Source organism: Spinacia oleracea, chromosome 6, assembly GCF_020520425.1.
Source record: "Spinacia oleracea cultivar Varoflay chromosome 6, BTI_SOV_V1, whole genome shotgun sequence".
Lineage (NCBI taxonomy): Eukaryota > Viridiplantae > Streptophyta > Magnoliopsida > Caryophyllales > Amaranthaceae > Spinacia > Spinacia oleracea.
The window spans coordinates 138,457,003-138,474,488 of record NC_079492.1 but is presented as its reverse complement, the minus strand read 5'-3'; the positions used below and the strand labels follow the sequence as shown (position 1 = coordinate 138,474,488).

General features: G+C 35.5%; 2 protein-coding genes across 4 annotated transcripts; both read left to right on the top strand.

Moving 5' to 3' along the window:
- The first annotated feature begins 3,341 nt into the window (after positions 1-3,341).
- On the top strand, positions 3,342-9,592 carry LOC110784899 (uncharacterized). 2 transcript variants are annotated; one of them, XM_056831389.1, is made up of 13 exons: positions 3,342-3,574; positions 5,932-5,990; positions 6,132-6,240; positions 6,371-6,477; positions 6,551-6,619; positions 6,702-7,268; positions 7,442-7,938; positions 8,044-8,099; positions 8,198-8,277; positions 8,369-8,473; positions 8,556-8,695; positions 8,773-9,015; positions 9,105-9,592. In XM_056831389.1, exons 1-13 carry the CDS (start codon positions 3,430-3,432, stop codon positions 9,247-9,249), a joined length of 2,322 nt encoding a protein of 773 aa, XP_056687367.1. In that variant the 5' UTR covers positions 3,342-3,429; the 3' UTR covers positions 9,250-9,592. The 2 variants fall into 2 exon arrangements, with proteins under 2 accessions (XP_056687367.1, XP_021845039.2); XM_021989347.2 differs by having other exon boundaries at positions 3,344-3,574; positions 8,035-8,099.
- A 2,792-nt stretch (positions 9,593-12,384) lies between these two features.
- LOC110784955 (serine/arginine-rich splicing factor SR45a) lies at positions 12,385-16,450 on the top strand. 2 transcript variants are annotated; one of them, XM_021989395.2, is made up of 7 exons: positions 12,385-12,534; positions 13,061-13,083; positions 13,208-13,312; positions 13,434-13,539; positions 14,485-14,634; positions 15,271-15,352; positions 15,917-16,450. In XM_021989395.2, the coding sequence occupies exons 2-7, from the start codon at positions 13,061-13,063 to the stop codon at positions 16,117-16,119; spliced, it is 669 nt and encodes a 222-aa protein (XP_021845087.1). In that variant the 5' UTR covers positions 12,385-12,534; the 3' UTR covers positions 16,120-16,450. The 2 variants fall into 2 exon arrangements, with proteins under 2 accessions (XP_021845087.1, XP_021845088.1); XM_021989396.2 differs by having other exon boundaries at positions 12,390-12,534; positions 13,211-13,312.
- Positions 16,451-17,486: the final 1,036 nt, after the last annotated feature.

Genomic DNA, 17,486 nt, shown 5'->3' with positions numbered 1-17,486 from the left:
GCCTTTTTGGCCCAATAACCAAAGTTGGAAATTATGCAATTGTTTTATAGGGGATTAAAAGAATTAACGGAAACAAAACCATATTGAATAAATATTGGCTTACTTCATTATTCTCTCTATTCTATAATGTTTCTCAGTTTTATATTATGTCTAATTTTAATGTACTGGTATGACCATTAATGATTTTTACGTTAGTAAAAATTATAAAAAATCGATATTTAGAAAATTTAAGTTGAAATAAATGCAAAAGATGTATACATTAGGGTAAAGATAGGCTTATTCTTGTGTGGTCCACAATAATTTAATTTGGACCCAAAACCAACAATTTCCTCTAGCAACATTTTTTGCATATATAAACAGCTCTATTGTTCACATAGTAACTACTAGTACCAATTGCTTATTGGTTCGGTGGTGATTGAAGCTGAACTTGATAGGGAGAACCTGTGTTTGATCCCCCGCAACAACAATTGGGAGGGGACTGGAACCTAACCACCCAAAACTAGCCCCGAATCTGGATTAGCCCTAAGGGTGAACCGGGTGCTAACACCCAAAAAAAATATAGTAACTACTAGTATTTTATGCACGCAATGTGTTCGTGGAGTATAGAATGCACGTATGTTGACATTAAGAAATCAAAGTTTATTAACGTGGAATAACTAACTTTTTTATTTTTGGGGAAGCATCTTAACTTAATACCGAACCAAAAATTTCATAACAAATGAATGATTGAAAAGAAATGTCAGTAAAAAGATTTATAGCAATCCATGTGTGATTTTCTTCGTCGAAAATGATGTATCTCTATAACACAATTTCTATTTATATATTTTTTTATTTTGTGTATGGATTCGGTAGACGAAAATATATACTCATATGTACCGACACGACTTTAAGAGAAACGATGCTGGAGTTTTGGGATGAACTCATTTGTTTTTTTGTTATTTTTTTTATCTAAAGCGCGGAACGTTAAATAAAAATAGTTAAGAGGATACAAGATAGTTCAAGGACGCTTATCCTCCAAAATTACATTCACAACATATCCCAGATGGAGTTCAAAGTACATTAATTTAGGCCTATTTATTTCATTTGTTCGACACATCTTAGCCATCCTATACGCCATTTTGTTAGTGCATCTTGAAGCAAATTCCAACTCAACTCCCGGAAGGTCACGCAAGAGGTCCTTGCAATGGTTAGTAACATGAAAATTAGCATCCACAAACTGTGTATCACCAAAGCGATCCAAGGCTTGTTGGGAGTCCGAATTGATGACCACCTTTGGCCAGCTCCTACCTCGAATAGTGCAAACCAATACAAATGGCTAGAAGTTCACCCATTAATGTTGGTTGTATTCTGCATTGTTGCTGAAAACCAAGAATCCAATTGCCCCAAATAATCCCTAAACACACCTGCGAATCCTGCAATGCTACCAACTTCCCAAACATTCCAAAAAAGACATATCACAATTAAGCTTAAAGGTATTCAAAGAAGGGGGAGACCATCATGGAACCAAACCAAAGGAGAGTGAAGTGGAGGAGTGCGTATGCCTGGAAGTATGAAATTACCAAGCTAAAGTTTGGGCTTCCAAAATACACTTCTTCACAAAACCATATCACTCTTAAATGGAAAGCTCTCTTTCCATCCATTCGTTAGACTCGTTGGAAGAGAACAAATTTCACAATTTTCCAACAACTTCAACCCACTGTGGAGAACTCATTTGTTTGATTTATTCTTTTTTTATTAAAATTGTTTAGACTCATATCACTTTTACAGTAAATCAAATGGAAAAAGGTGATTTGAGTATTTTAGTTTTCCATATACGTAGTATACAATAAATTTTTTGGCAATTATAATAATTTTGTAATATTTTGTGATTTTTTTGTTCTCTTTGACTTTCATTAACAAGTTTTATTGTTTCCATTAAAGAAAATAAGATATTACATGGTTGATTTCCATAAATTTTACTTCAGTACTTGCTTTTATGTTTGTTGACTTTTTGTTATCACATTGCCAATAAGGAAGATTTTATGCATGAAATTATTTGGTTTTGCTATTTTTTTTGTTATAAACAAATTAATTCACTGATAAAAAGTCATACGACATCTACATAAATATTTAAATCTAACAAATACATAACAATCGAATCAAATAAAAACTTCCTTTCACCATAGCTACGATCGTAGTATATCAAACATTCTGTACACCCTCTTTTATATCGCTGAGATTTACAGCCTTCATTATCGAGGGGGTCTATAGATCTGTTGTAGCCGTGATAAATATGATTCCGTCTGATTCGTCTGATTGTAGTCGAAAGATTGACATGCTTTTCGATCTCGCATAAATCTTTACCAAAGAAACAACCTGAACAAAACTAAACACACAAAACTTAACTAGGATCAAACCCACCATAGGGGTACTTACTAAACTGAAACAAACAAACCCACCATAGGGGTACTTACTAAACTGAAACAAACAAACCCACCATAGGGGTACTTACTACACTGAAACTATGTAGTTTTATTGAGATCTAACGCAAAAACACAACATAATTGAAAGAGAAGGGACGGGAATAACCAAATTTCGGAAGAAAATTGGCTATTTCCGCCCTAAAAATCCTAATTTTTGTAAACCCTAAAAAGAGAGAGAAAAGAGGGTGAGAGGGGAGAAGCAAATTATTTGGTTTTGCTAATTTGTATTAAATAATAATTTTTTATAATTACTAAAATAATCAGCTTTAAATTGTGAAGTTATGTAGTGTATTTTAGTCTATTGTATAGAAGGATACCAAAAGGTCATTTGTGAAAATAACCTTGGGAGTTCTCTTATATAATAAAGTAAATACCAATTTTCTTAGACATATTAACCATTTTTCGAATCAAAATAACCTCTCTTTTTTTAAGTGAATCTTGACTTAAAATATTATTATTCAAACACAACTTATATTAACAACACCAATTTGATATTTATTACTTTTTAATAATAACCCTAGTGAACATGCTAAAATAAATTAGAAACAAGTTATTTACTTTCTTTTTTAGGCATAATCCACAATAAATTATAAGTGGAGCAATTTATGTAAATGAAATATCGATAATGCGGAAATATCAACATAACATGGATATGGACATGAATAAGAAGTGGGATAGAGGATCCGAATGGGTCAAAAGCCATTTAAGGAACTAAATCATGGGTTACAAAAACCACAAAGGTACATTGAAAAGTGACAAACAACAACAAAATAGCGTCCTTTTCCATTCAAGGTAGAAAATCATGCACATAATTGGTGTTTCAAGAGTTACGTACTCTCCTATAAGATTCCTCAATCCTCACTAGAGTCTTTCTTCTACCTCTTTTAAATTAAACACACCATATTTTCTTCAAATCTTCTTGTTTTGTGCATTACATTGGGCAGCAAGCGAGCATCGATCATCAACTATGGCCCGGGTTTACGCGATGTTGTGTTTATCTTTGTTAGCATTAGCTTGCAATGTTAATGGTAGAACTAGCGATCTTTACACGATTTGGAGTAAGAGTTATCCTTCAACTATTCTCAAACCATATGATTGGTCTTACCTAAGAGGTTAGGGACTTGCTTTTTTCTAATTATGTTGAGTTATTACAATTTGTTAATCTTAAAATTCTTAATTATCATAGTTCATTTTCTTATGCTAGTGGAATTAAGGAGGAAGAATCACTAGTGTTAAGAGTCCAATATAGTTAATATTTAATTAGTGACGGATCTTGAACAGTTTTACGAGAAATACCAGTATAAAAAAAAGACTCACTAGTATTAAGAGTCTAATATGATTAGCATTTAAGTGTTTAACAAAATTGATGATTAATCAAAGGGTTTTACCAACTTTAGTAGTCATGATTTGTTTATGCACATGTTTTTACGCGTTATTTAATGTATTATGACTCTTGTTCTTGAGAAGTTTTAAGCACCGCTTTGAAAATTAAAAATGTATGGATTTGTAGTGTGAATGTAATGATTTAGTTAACGTCCAATGCTCTATTTGTAGCAACTCATATGATCCTTGTGATTTGCAGACCACGTAAACAATGAACATGAATGATATTGACGGGTAGATAATTTCCAAATTTATAATAGCCAAATGCTAATTCTGCGAGCCAATAAACCCAAAACTACACCGTTTTATTCCGCCATGAGATTCATTTTTAGCGTGTCACGATTATGATATTTGGCATTACACCAAAAATAACGGTTATAACTTATAGGATTTTTTGCTAAAAAGGACCTTTTATAAGCATTTCTTTGCGAGAAATGACCTTTTATGTCAAAATTGGTGAGATGGGACCAAAAACACAACTTTTTTTGTCAAGTGGGACCTTTTGCCGGATTCTTGGAGTCAACTCTCTTTTCTGGCATTGACTTCGACACGTGGCAACCGGTAACCGCCACGTGTCAAACTATTTTTAAAAAAAAAAAAATTAAAATTTAATTTTTTTACCATTTATTTTCCCTCCAAAAAAACTGAAATTTTTTGACAAAATAAAATAAAATCGCGTTCTCTTCTCTCTCCTCTGCTCCTTCAAACGCCATTGTTGGTGAAGATTCAAGGTTGAAGGAAAGTGTTTGATATCTCAAATTGATTGCCACGAATTGTTACTCAGGCCTACACGATTCAGGTATGCTATTTTCCCCCCTCAAAATCTTCTTCAATTGTTGTAATTTTAGGTCGAAAAAATTAGGGTTCTTACGAAAATTGGGGATTTTGTAATTTGTTGTGTATTTGTGTTTTAGATTGACAATGTCCCATCAAAAAGCGAAAATATGTGGTTGTGGGTATCCCGTTGTTCAAAGAACATCGTGGACACATGAGAATCCGGGGAGGAAATTTAAAGGTTGCAGATTCTACAACTTCGAAACTGGGCAAAGGGGATGTGATGCATTTGATTGGGTTGATGAAGACATTCTTGAGTGGCAAAAAGACGTCACTAATCATCTTCTTTCAGAAAAGCAGAGGCTTGCAATGGAGATGAAAATAATTAAGGGAAGAGCTGAATTCATGGAACATGAAATGAAGAGGTTGAATGAGGAGCATGAGAAGATGAAGGTGAAGTACGAGAAGATGAGGAAGAAGGCAGAAGGAAGGCAAAAAAATTCAGTTGTTTTGGAGGGAAAATAAATGGTAAAAAAATTAAATTTTAATTTTTTTTTTTTAAATAGTTTGACACGTGGCGGTTACCGGTTGCCACGTGTCGAAGTCAATGCCAGAAAAGAGAGTTGACTACAAGAATCCGGCAAAAGGTCCCACTTGACAAAAAAAGTTGTGTTTTTGGTCCCATCTCACCAATTTTGACATAAAAGGTCCTTTCTCGCAAAGAAATGCTTATAAAAGGTCCTTTTTAGCAAAAAATCCTAACTTATAATTTATACGTTTTGCAGCCCTAGGATGGTTGTCTCTCCATATTACAGCAGTAGTCAGAGTAGGCACTAATGAGGTCTTTGCCTAGTATTCACGAATATGATATTTGACATTGCACCAAAGATAACGGTTATAAGTTTTGCAGCCCTCATATGGTTGGTTGTACATATACATACTTACATAGTAGTACATTGTAGCAGACTAGGATTAATGAGGTCTCAGCCTAGTGATTAAAACTATTGTCGACGTATTAGAATACAGTGGCGGACCTTGAATGGTTTTAGGAGGGAGGCCGGTAGAACAAATTAAGCAATATACTATATAATTGTACAATTATACACAAATTTTAGGGGGGCGTAACTAAAAATATACTACAAAATTTTTCGGCCGGGGGCCAGGCCTACCCCAGCCACAACAAAGATCCGCCCCTGGTAGAATAGAACGATAAGGCTTATCTGAGGGACCCGTCAAAAAAAAAGGGCTTATATGAGGGACACAGTACAGTTTTATTTAGTGATTCTGACTTGTTAGTTTTGTTTTTTTATAGTGGAGCTGCCACCAAGGTTCTCTTCTGTGACCATTTCCTTGTCCACAGATATCGAAGTAGTAAGCTCGAATTACCTTATATATTTAATGTAATATTCTGTCAACTCTACATACACACTGATACACATATTAACCTCAAATTTTTTAGTTGCCTCGACTATGTTACACGCATGTATTAAGATGTTTGATCATCATTTACAGGATCCAAAATCCACAACCAAGAGGGGAACATATCGACTGCCTACAATGTGCTTTCGACAAGGGGGTCCTCCTCTTCCAGATTTCTCACAGAAATCCCTAGAAGAATTTGGTATGTAAAACTTGTGTTCATCTGTATTCAAAGGTTCAAATGACTATATTCATTTCTAAGCTAGGAGATTTACGTTACATACCCTTAGCTGAACTTTCGACATTTATGTATAACTTGCTTCCTGTTGCAGTGCTACATAATGTTTATGATCAACCAAGTCAGATGCTTCAGACTTTAAATATCGGGAAATGCTATGCTATGCAAGGGAATTTCACGCTTTCACTGTCAAATGAACAGGTATTACAAAATCTTAAACTTTTTCTTAGGTGAACTTAATTAGTAAGCTAAGGCTTGTTCTTGAATTATGCAGATTACAGAAGGTGTTCTGTTCATAGGTTTTTTCTATGGAATTGGACCAGCTCGAACACAGTCTAGAATGGTATGTCTTTCCACTATAATGAATGATCACAGAATTACAATTTTGATTTCTACTAAATAATTAACTCATGAGAACTAATCAGATCAACAGAGGCAAATACTACAAATTCAGCGCCTTTACATCTGTAGAAGCATGTAACAGAACCAACTTCTGGGGACAATTCTGTGACAAGATACTTCACCGGCTTCATTGTATTCCACTCAAAAGCCGCAATGATAGACCACAAAGAAATCAAACCATTGGAGGGAGGGAAGTTGCTTGCAGAAACCACCTCCGTTCATGTCACTCACCTGATATGAGTCCAAAGGCCTTCTTTCTGAATGTCAAAACTATGTCAGAAGAGCTGATGTTATCAGTTCATGATATTAAACTGGAATATCAGTCAATTAGTAGTAGTAATAATAACACAGAAAATGATGGTTTAATATCTTTGATCGTATATGCAAGAAATGGTGCCATCCCAACCAATGATTCGTTTGATTACTCTACTGATATCAGCAGAAATAAACTCATGGTTAAATCACCAAAGGTCGGTACTTGGTATTTCTACATTGTGCCTGATATACATGTTGCAAATGCTGGTAAAAAAACACTGGTGAAACAGCTTTGCTATTCCTTGAGGTGGAAAGTCCTGGGAAATCCCATAAAGGTTAGTCTTAACCTTTCAATTTTAGGCCCTGTTCTTTTGAGCTGAACTGAACTGAACTGAACTGAATTTCCCTGAAATTCAACCAAAAAGAACTGCCTAAACTGACCTTAGCTTAATGAAATCAGTAAAAATCAGATGTAAAACATAACCCTGATGCTTTTGATGTTTGACAGGAGAATGATCAGGGAAGCTCCATTACTAAGGTGGACGGAACCAAATTCTCGTCTATTCATTTGCCTCTAAGAAAAACATTCCAAGAAGAGAACTTTGGCTATCCATGGACATACTTTTTTACGGAAGTTCCAGAAGATGTTTCAAGCAGAAACATTAGAATCGAAATCGTGTCAAACACAAGCATAGAGTATGAACTATATGCTAGATTAGGTGGTCTACCATCAGTTGAAGTGTATGATTATTACTATGCAAACCAATCAAGCAACAGCAATAATGGATTATCCTTGTTTAAGGTGTATGTATCAAGCAATCAAAGAGTGAAATTTGACATAATTAACGCTCAAGAAGGGAATTGGAGTTTTGGATTAATAAGGAGACAGAATTCCATGATAAATTCGGTGTCTCAAACCAACTTATCCATCTCTCGCGAGTCTTGTCCTGATGACTGTTCCGGTTATGGGAAATGCAGTGATATTAGTGCCTTGACATCTTACAGGTTAGCTTATATATACATTTGTTTATCTTTTATACATTTTTGTTACACAAAGTTATTCTGCATTTCTTTTCCTGAATTCCTTAACTGTTCTTTCAGCTTCTGCAGATGTGATGAGTTCCATGGTGGATTTGATTGCAGCATAGAAATAGTACCAAAATCCGGTAGAGACCAAATACATAAATTTTCCCCTTTAATTTTGTTTTTGTTTTACCTTTTGTCACCTTTTCCTGATAAAAAAAAGAACTGGAATTTACTGCAGAACAGAAGATCCAGATATCATTTCTAGTAGGATCAAATGCAGCAGCTATATTTCCTGCAATTTGTGCCCTTTGGAAGAAAGTAAGGCTTTCTTAGCTCAAAACAATACTTAAATATATTGCCTGGTTTAGATTCTTTCTCATTTTCAATTTGGACTTATACTCGAATGCAGTCTTATGCTGAGTGGGTGATCTATCTCTCTAGTGGAGTCGCGAGTGCTATCTATCATGCTTGTGATGTACAGTGGAAATGTGTTACCAAATATGATACACTACAGGTAAATATTCTTACTTCTTACAATTGATCATATTCCTATCTATTGTTATTGTACTTGTGTTAGCTTACATTCTGTTATTCAGTTCATGGATTTCTGGCTTTCTTTTGTGGCGGTGATAAGCACATTCATATACATGGCTTCTATAAGTGAAGCAATGAAGAGAGCCATTCTTTCAGTTGTGTGGATTCTCACAGCACTCATGGCATTACATGATGCCACCAGGTCAGATTTACTACTGTATATGTGATTCTAAGCTACTCCTCAGGGGCAAACTTGAATGTATCAATATTTTTTTGCAGTTCAAGAAACATTAATTTTGTTATAGTCATTGGGGCGGCGTGTCTGCTCATTGCGTGGCTAGTAGAATCATCAACCAAGTGCACGGCATTCTCATTGATAACCACTTCCTGGTTCCTTGAAAATCTGAAGAAGATATGCAGACGGTATAGGTGGGGGTTTTTGGTTGCTGGTTTTGTTGCATTAGCCTTGGCAACAACAAGCTGGAATTTAGAAAACAGTGAAAATTACTGGTTTTCACACAGGTAACAGAACTTTTCTCCTGAAACAGAAATTTCTGGGATAATAAGCTGGTTTAATTTTGTACTAATTTGTTGTGGCTTGGTGATTACAGTAGTTGGCACATTGCAATGTACACAGCAGCATTCTTCTTCCTTTGCTCAAAGGTTAACGTACAAAATGAGGGTTCGAAGCCTAATTTGAATAACGATATGGCAGTCATACCAACAACATCAGCTGCTGATGGCATAATCAACTGATGTTTATAATGTTGTTTTCAAGTTTCAACTTGTCATTGTACAAAATAAAAACAAGTTAGAATAGGTACTAAACAAAATCAACAAAATCTTGATTAAGGCGATATATTTTGTTGTATAGATGATAGACTAGTACTCCAAAAGACCGGCCACCAGGCCACATGAATTTAGTGTTGCAACTTATGCAAAGTAAATGTATAGAAAATGCTACCAAATATTTTCCATGGATAACCATTTTGACTCGTCCTTGGCCAAGCGGAGGGAGAAACTCTTGTATTTCTATGTCGATTTGGTTTACATCTGTCCAACCTGATTTTCTTTCCTTATATGAAAAAAACTGATCTTTTTGCCGGTTTATAGTTGAAAGCTTTTTATTTATATTTTATGTGTGTTCACATTTTATTAATCGGAGAGGCTGTGATGGGACTTGGGAGACCGGGGACTCAAGGTGGAAACGAGTCGAGTTGAATCAAATTTTGGTATGTTTGAGCTGAGTTTCAATATCTTCGAGCTAAGTTTGATGAGGATTATTAATGTTCGAGTTTGAACGAGTTTTGGAAATTCTTGTTCAAGTTTGGCTTGTTAAGAGTTTGGTTTGTTCGAGTTTTGTTCATGAACATGCTCATTTGCATTTCGTGTTTGAGCTCGAGCTTAAACGACTTTAAATTGACTTGATAAATAAATGGACTTATATAATCTTTAAAACAAAAAGAAATTTATATATATTTAATTTAATTCCAGCTTTTTCAATCTTTCTATAATAAAAATCTATGGGTTAATTTTATAAGTGGCGAAAACTTTGATTTAATTTAAAAAGTATACGCAATAGAAAGATAATACTGAAATACTTCTAAAATGTCAAATATTATTTTGAGATTGTACGTGTTTTAAATGAGTTATACTCGAACATGAACACGCTTATGAAGTAACTTAAACGAGTTACTTACGAATATTAACGAGTCAAACATGAAATTGTTCGAGTTTGACTCTTTACTCTACGAGTTTGAATCTTTTTGTTCAAACTTATTAAATAAGTTTAAATAAGTTTGGATCGAGCTTGTTCACATATATACGATTTTTTTTCGCTTTTTGGTGCGAAATAGGAAAAGCATCAACAAATCAAATCTCGTCTATATCATTGCTTATCAAGACTACACCACTACTAAAAATAGCACACTCCGTCGCAGTTAATCCGACACCAATAAATGATATTTTTTTATTTTTTTTAATTTATTTTTGGTGCGAATGAGTCACAAGGGCAATATAAATTACAAATGGGGGCAGGGGGATTCGAACCTGAGACCTATTGTACACAGGCCCTCCGTCTTAACCACTAGGCCAAGACACCAATAAATGATAGAAGTAAAACAACATGGTTTTGCAATGAAAATTATCTCATCACGACTACACCACTTCTAAAAACAACACACTCTGTAGCAATTACTCCTATAGCAACAAATGGTCGACGTAGTTTTGCAATGAAAATTTGTTCGTCACGACTACACCACTAGCTACTAAAAACAACACCCTCCGTAGCAGTGAACCCGCAACAAATGGTAGGATTAAAACGTGGTTTTATAATGAAAATTTGATCATGAAGACCACACCACTTTTTAAAACAACAAACTCCGTAGCAGTTAATCCGACGCCAACAAAAGGTATAATCAGAACAACGTGGTTTTACTTCCCTTTAAAAATTCGTGGTTTTGCAATGAAAATTTGTTCGTCGCAACTACACTACTACTAAAAACAACACACTCTGTAACAGTTAACCCGACACCAACAAACGGTAGAATCAAAATTTTGATCATGACACCCAGACCACTACTTAAAAATTTAAAATAGCATTCCATGAACATGCTCTTGCTTTAGTGGTTCCTCCTTCAGTAGTTCAAGTCATCAAAGGTATTCCATTACCTGTCACGAACTTATTAGATCAACCATGTTGGGGTCTTTCTAGTAACGGAAACTTTACAGTTAAATCGGCCACTTGGTTAGCTCATAATGTTATTCCTCATGTTAAATGGGAATACCACTGGATTTGGAAGCTAGATATTTCCCCTAAGTTAAAAACTTTTTTATGGCAACTTTTGCACAATGGTCTACCTACAAGAGATAACCTAGTATATAGAAGTATTGACATTCCTATTAGTTGCCCTTTCTGCGGCTCTCAAAATGAAACTCAAGATCACCTCTTTCTCCGTTGCCTTTCTACTAAAGAATTTTGGGATTCCGCTACAACAATCCGTTGGCTAGGTACGCACATTCAAGAAACTTCTATTTTTTCTTTTTTCCGAAATATACGCAATAATGTCAGTCTCCTAATTACGAAAATAATTACTTCTTTCTGGAGCATTTGGAAAATGCGAAATGCAGTTATTTTTAAAAACGCCTCATTCTCAGCTATAGGACTCTATACTAGAGCTTTTAAGATTTTTAACGAATGGAAAACTCGCACTTGTTTCGACTCTTTCGATTCACGCTCAATAAACAATGCTCCTAAAAGTTCTTATCGTTGTATCCAAGTTTCTTGGACGCCACCTGCCCCAGGAACATTCAAACTTAACTTTGACGGCTCTGTTCGCCATAACTCAGGTGCAGCAGGTGTTGTAATTAGAGACCATCTTGGAAACAATATTGCTAGTCGGTCTTTCAATCTGGGGGCTACTCCCCCTTTTCTTGCAGAAGCTATTGCACTTCGCAATGGATTACTACTGGCAATAGAAAACAATATTCGACATATTCTCATTGAGGGAGATAATTTACTTATAATTCAGATTTTGCAACAAAGAGCTCTGTGTCCATGGAAAATACAGCTGCTTATGGATGACATAAAACATCTGCTCTTTAATTTCGATACCCATAATTCGAGACATGTGTATCGAGAAGCTAACCGCACAGCTGATTACGTAGCAACCATTGGTCATCACATTAATAGTCAATTAGATATTGATCATTTTGTAGACAATATATTTTCTTATTTTCTTACCTTAGATAAGTTAGGATATAGTTTTGAGAGAAGACTATCCTAACTTTTGTGTACCTTTCCTTTACAAAAAAAAAAAAAAAAAAAAATTAAAATAGCAAACTCCTTAGCATTTATCCAACGCCAACAAAAGGAAAAATCAAAACAACGTGGTTTTGAAAAAGGGGTAGAACTGTAGAAGCTGTCCTTCCTTTTTTTTTTTTTCCTTTTTCTTTTACTTTATGTAAAAACCAAAGTTGAAGTTCACGTTCATTATCTTCAATCTTCATCAATTCATTTCAATTTCTGCTCCTCGACCCAAGGTAAATCCTTCTCTCTCCATCTCTTTCTCTATCGTTAAGTTTCTGCTGTAAACTAGTTCAGATTTTTTTAATCTTTTACCCATTTATTCGGCCTGATCTGAAATTGTATGTCACAATTCACCAAGAACCCTAGAAATTTAGTAAATCCAGAGCTCCCCTTTCCCCCCAAAACAAAAATTAAATACTTGCCTGCTTTTGGGGTATTCTAAATTCTTAAGCTTTTTTCCCCTCACACTTTCATAACCCTTGATTTATAATGTTTTGTTTGATTATTTTGGATAGAAAATTATTTTGGATAGAAAATTAAGGAAATGAGAAAGGGGGGTTAAGCTTTTGCTTCTTCGTTGTCAAATTTTCACTTAACACCCAAATCTTTAGCTATAAAAGAAGAAGGAAAAAATATCAAGTGGGAATTTTCCATAATTTTGATGCTCAATTTGCAACATTTATTTTGTTCTATTTAGTGATGGCATAGGAATTATAATGATAATTGTGTTTTTTGTTTGTTTTTGGTGTGATCTCATAGATGTCACTTTCGAGGGAAGAAAGGTTAGTTGTTGATTGTTATGAACAATTTGGTGGTTGTACATCTTTTAGCAGCTATTCTTTTGAATGTTATACTTAATGTTGAATTCATTTCTTTGTTAATTTTTTGGTGGATGATGTGTGTTAGTAGGTCTCCTTCACCAGATGGTTCTGCCTCGCCTGGGATTAATCCCAGGCATCAACGATCGAGGTCGAGGTCAAGGTCACCACCTCCTGCACGTAGTCGATCTGGGTATATTCGTATTACTTGCCTATTCTTTTTATCATCCTAACATAACTAAAATATAGGACTTTTGTTTTATAGCTTGTTGTATTTTCTGAATGTTCTGGTCTTTTGGATTATGTTGTATTAGGAGTCCTGTAGATACATCCAATCCTGGAAACAATCTGTATGTGACTGGCTTATCCACAAGGGTGACTAACACTGATCTGGAGAAGTTCTTTAGCAAAGAAGGGAAGGTATGTACCTCTTTGGATATTGAAGTGTGCAGTTTTCGAGAAGATTATGATAATTGCTGAATAGCTTTTACTTGTCCATGAGATGGCTATCCTACTTGTAACAAGTTTGCTTTTTGTCTTTTTGAGCTTGCCAAATAACAACTGGTGTTATGTTGTTGAATGTGCGACCTTATGTCATTGTATGTCATTTGTAAGGAAGGAGGCAACTATGCATTATTTGATCCATATTTTCTTCCTTCCCTTCTCCTTTTTCCACCATTCTCCCTGCAGTTTTTGTTTAGATGAGCTCTGAGAGCAACTGAGAGGATGTGATATTAAATTATTAGGTGCTTCAGAACTGTTGAGAATGTGCTTTCTCTTGCCAAATTGAAATAAAGATTAAAATAAGGGCTTGGTTATATGGGTCTAAGTTTGTGTCAGGTACTTCTAATAAGTTCCAACTCTTCTAAAGAGTCTAGTAACATACTGATTATTTGGAACTTTTTGGTGCATATCCTCTATTAGTCTATAATTAGTTGTAAATCAGGATCCCCTATTTTCCGACCTCTTGAGTTATCCAGTACATTTTCTGTATAATTGGCTAATTGCTTTAAACATTTGAATACGAGTGAGCTAGAATTTCATTTGATAAGTGTCAACTAGCTATGAGTAAGTATTGACTACCAGAAGATATGCAGATGTCCATGTTTTTTTTCCTCTGTAAAACAAGAGAGGGTGTACACATGTTTTCACGTGCTTAGAACCTCTAGAGATCTAACCTGTAGCAGGTGAGTGAACAGCCATGAAATGTACTTATAGTATCTATTAAGTTCCAGGTTTTCTTTTTAAGCTCAAGGCAATAGTGTGTATTGAAATACTATCATCTTTTAAAGTTCCGTATAACATTTTGCCTTAATCTTTGAGTACCTTGGTATCCTTGAAAAACTTAATGTATCTCTTTTGTAGGTCCTCGAATGCTGTTTGGTTACTGATCCTCGTACCAAAGAATCTCGTGGCTTTGCATTTGTTACTATGGAAACTAGAGAACAAGCTGAAAGATGTATCAAATATTTGCATCGCTCTGTGCTTGAGGGCCGATTGGTCTCCGTAGAAAAGGTGTGTCTTCATTAGTGTGTCTTTGTCGATGAAGGCTGTTTGAATTTGGTGCTTTGCAGTTTTCCCCACGCATAAATTGTTTCTCTATTAGTTTTGGCAGCAGGCTGTGTCATTGTAGCTCCATCGAATTCAATCTATGCTCTTAACAGTTGACTTGTCCCTTCACGACATGAGCTCTTCATCGACATTGCTAATCGATTTGAACCGACTAATTGCAAGGGGTCTATGCCCTCAATACCATTTCTTCATCAGATAGCAGACACATCACCGATGTTTTAGACCTTTTATTTTCAAAAACCGTAAAATGGTAAACAATCCAGTAGTCTCATTTTATGGTATCTTACTTTTGGCTGTAGGTAGATGTTCTGTGTCTATTAAAAACAGAGACCTCTTAATTGAATTCCTTTTTTCCTGTTTAAATATACATTGCCAGAATTGTGGGAGGTGTAGGTGAATGAGTGGGTGATGCAGGGTTTGGTTACTCAGTCTAGTACTGTGAATAATTATATTCTAGGACTTGCATGCTCTGTAGCTTACCTTCTCATGAATGTGAAACAGCAGAAAAAGGAAGGTAATACAACATGATGCAACTTTTGAATCCTATTTGATGTGACAAAATTTCATCTGAATTTGTAGGCAAAACGGTCTCGTGGGAGGACACCAACTCCTGGTCGATACCAGGGTCTGAGGAAAGAACGGGGAGGACCAAGAGGAGGAGGTATGGACCTGTGATTATTCAAGTTATATTATGTCTTTCATAAAGAAAAAAAGTCATAGCCTTAGTAAACCTGTTATCAACCTGGCAAACAATACTTGAGACCGACACACTTGACACCTCAACGGACATGCATGATTAGTTCTGTGATTAGGAGTCTTGGTCTTTGTTTTGTGATCAGTACTGTGAAATGCTATTGAAAGATTAGTGCATTTATCAAAAAAACTGAATGTCCATTAGTACATATGAGGTCTCTTTACGGAAGTGGTTCCTTCCATATTGCTCAATACCAAATACCCAAATGACATGAACCTAGCAAGTGATGGCAATGAAGTTTCCATCCCTTGTTGATTTGTTCCATGAATCCATGATTCTAGAAATTTACTTAAAACAGAGCACCTTCTAAAAACATCAAGGTCTGTAAAAAATGATGGAAAATAATTCGTTGACAATCCAATTAGCATTGTATATAAATTAAGTTTTGGCAAGTGATGTAGAGAAAAGAGAAGCAACTAAGCAAGCATCCACTTAGTCACTGATGTATGCTGGTATCTGAAACTTCCTCAGGTCGAGGTCCTCGTAGACGGTCTCGCAGCTTTTCACCACCGCGACGACGGTATGATAGAGGTCATTATGAGAGAGATCCTTATCCACGTGATAGGCGAGGGAGATCACGCTCTCCTTATGGTAGGAGACCTGATGATTATCCAGACTCATACCGGAGGCGTAGGGAGCGGTCCGTGTCAGCTGGTCGTGGTGGCTACCCTTGAGAAGAAATAAGCCCCACTATCAAACGGGATTACCTAGTTTCACATGTGATTTACTTTCACTGTTGTTGTTGTACTTGATGCTTTGAGGTACATACTCCTTAGGTCTACCACACCGCAATGTGTTGCCGGGGACTTTATAATGTTGCGTTTGTGTTTGTGTTTGTGTTTGTGTTTGTGTTTGTGTTTGTGTTTGTGTTGTGTTAGAGCTTATAAGATTGACCTTTTGACAGAACTCGTGTATGTTCGCCGTGACTTGTATTAGGTTTGAAACTCCAGTACTCCAGTATTAGCTAGCGACTTTATCAATAACTGCGAAAATATTTCTGTTGAAGATTTCAGTTGATCTTTACGCTATTTGATGTTGGCTTGAGTTTTATACACACAAAATCAGGCCTCAACTGACGACCTCATTTTGCTTCCCCAAACAAAACATTTTAAGACAGGTAGTTGTTGAGACTTGAAATTGGTGTTTTTTTTGGGGTGGTGTAAGAGTAGTGCCAGAACGGGCCAGCCAACAAATGATGTAGACGGAATTTGAATTCATGTCTTGGATATCAACCCTTCAAGACTTTACCAACTACTCCGTAAGAAATTGAAACTTTTGTTGATCAACAGTAATATTGTGGTCATGGCGTCGAATGTTATGTCTCTCTATCTAATCCCGAAAGCTGAAACCATTTGCCCTTTGGCTTGCGCTACAGGACATGAAAGTGTTCAAGGATCGTATCGATGTGAGAGCTGACTAGGTGGAACTGTAACGAGCGAAAGTGGAGATTCAAATGTTGATTTCTGATATTATTTGTATTGTTCATAATCTTCACTATTTCTCTCCATTTCTAAGGTCCCTAGGTTACGTGTTGCTTGAGTCCATAATCTACCCATAAGGGCTAGGAAAAGGGTCTAGTCTTTTTGCATCCACAACAGAAATTACTACGTAGTAGTAGATGTTTTCGGTTAAGGAATTTGTTAATTTTCTGGGTTATTGATTTTATCATCATAACTCATAAGTATTGCATTCCAAAAAATATATTTCACTTTTATTTTAAGGCCTTGTTCTATTCACCTTATTTCCACTTATTTCAGGAAAAATAAGTTCAGATAAGTTCAGTTAAGTTCAGGAAAAATAAGGGTTGGCCAAGTACAATTTATAACTAAAATAAATTTTGATAAGTTCTAATAAGTTCAGATAAGTTCAATTAAGTTCAGATAAGTTCAGATAAGATAAGTTCAGGAAAAATAAGTGGAAATCAGGTGAATAAAACGCAGCCTAAGTAAACTTTTCCTCCCTTTCTCCTCCATCTCTCTTCTCTTGGGGAGTTTATACCTCAAAAGCTCAAAGCATTTATGGAGTATTTCGTACTTATTTG

Coding starts and splice junctions, on each gene's coding strand:
- LOC110784955 (XM_021989395.2), top strand. CDS start 13,061: ATGTCACTTTCGAGGGAAGAAAG. Junction 13,084..13,207: donor TCACTTTCGAGGGAAGAAAG/GTTAGTTGTTGA, acceptor GATGTGTGTTAG/TAGGTCTCCTTCACCAGATG. Junction 13,313..13,433: donor CCTGCACGTAGTCGATCTGG/GTATATTCGTAT, acceptor ATGTTGTATTAG/GAGTCCTGTAGATACATCCA.
- LOC110784899 (XM_021989347.2), top strand. CDS start 3,430: ATGGCCCGGGTTTACGCGATGTTGTGTTTATCTTTGTTAGCATTAGCT. Junction 3,575..5,931: donor TGATTGGTCTTACCTAAGAG/GTTAGGGACTTG, acceptor GTTTTTTTATAG/TGGAGCTGCCACCAAGGTTC. Junction 5,991..6,131: donor TGTCCACAGATATCGAAGTA/GTAAGCTCGAAT, acceptor CATCATTTACAG/GATCCAAAATCCACAACCAA.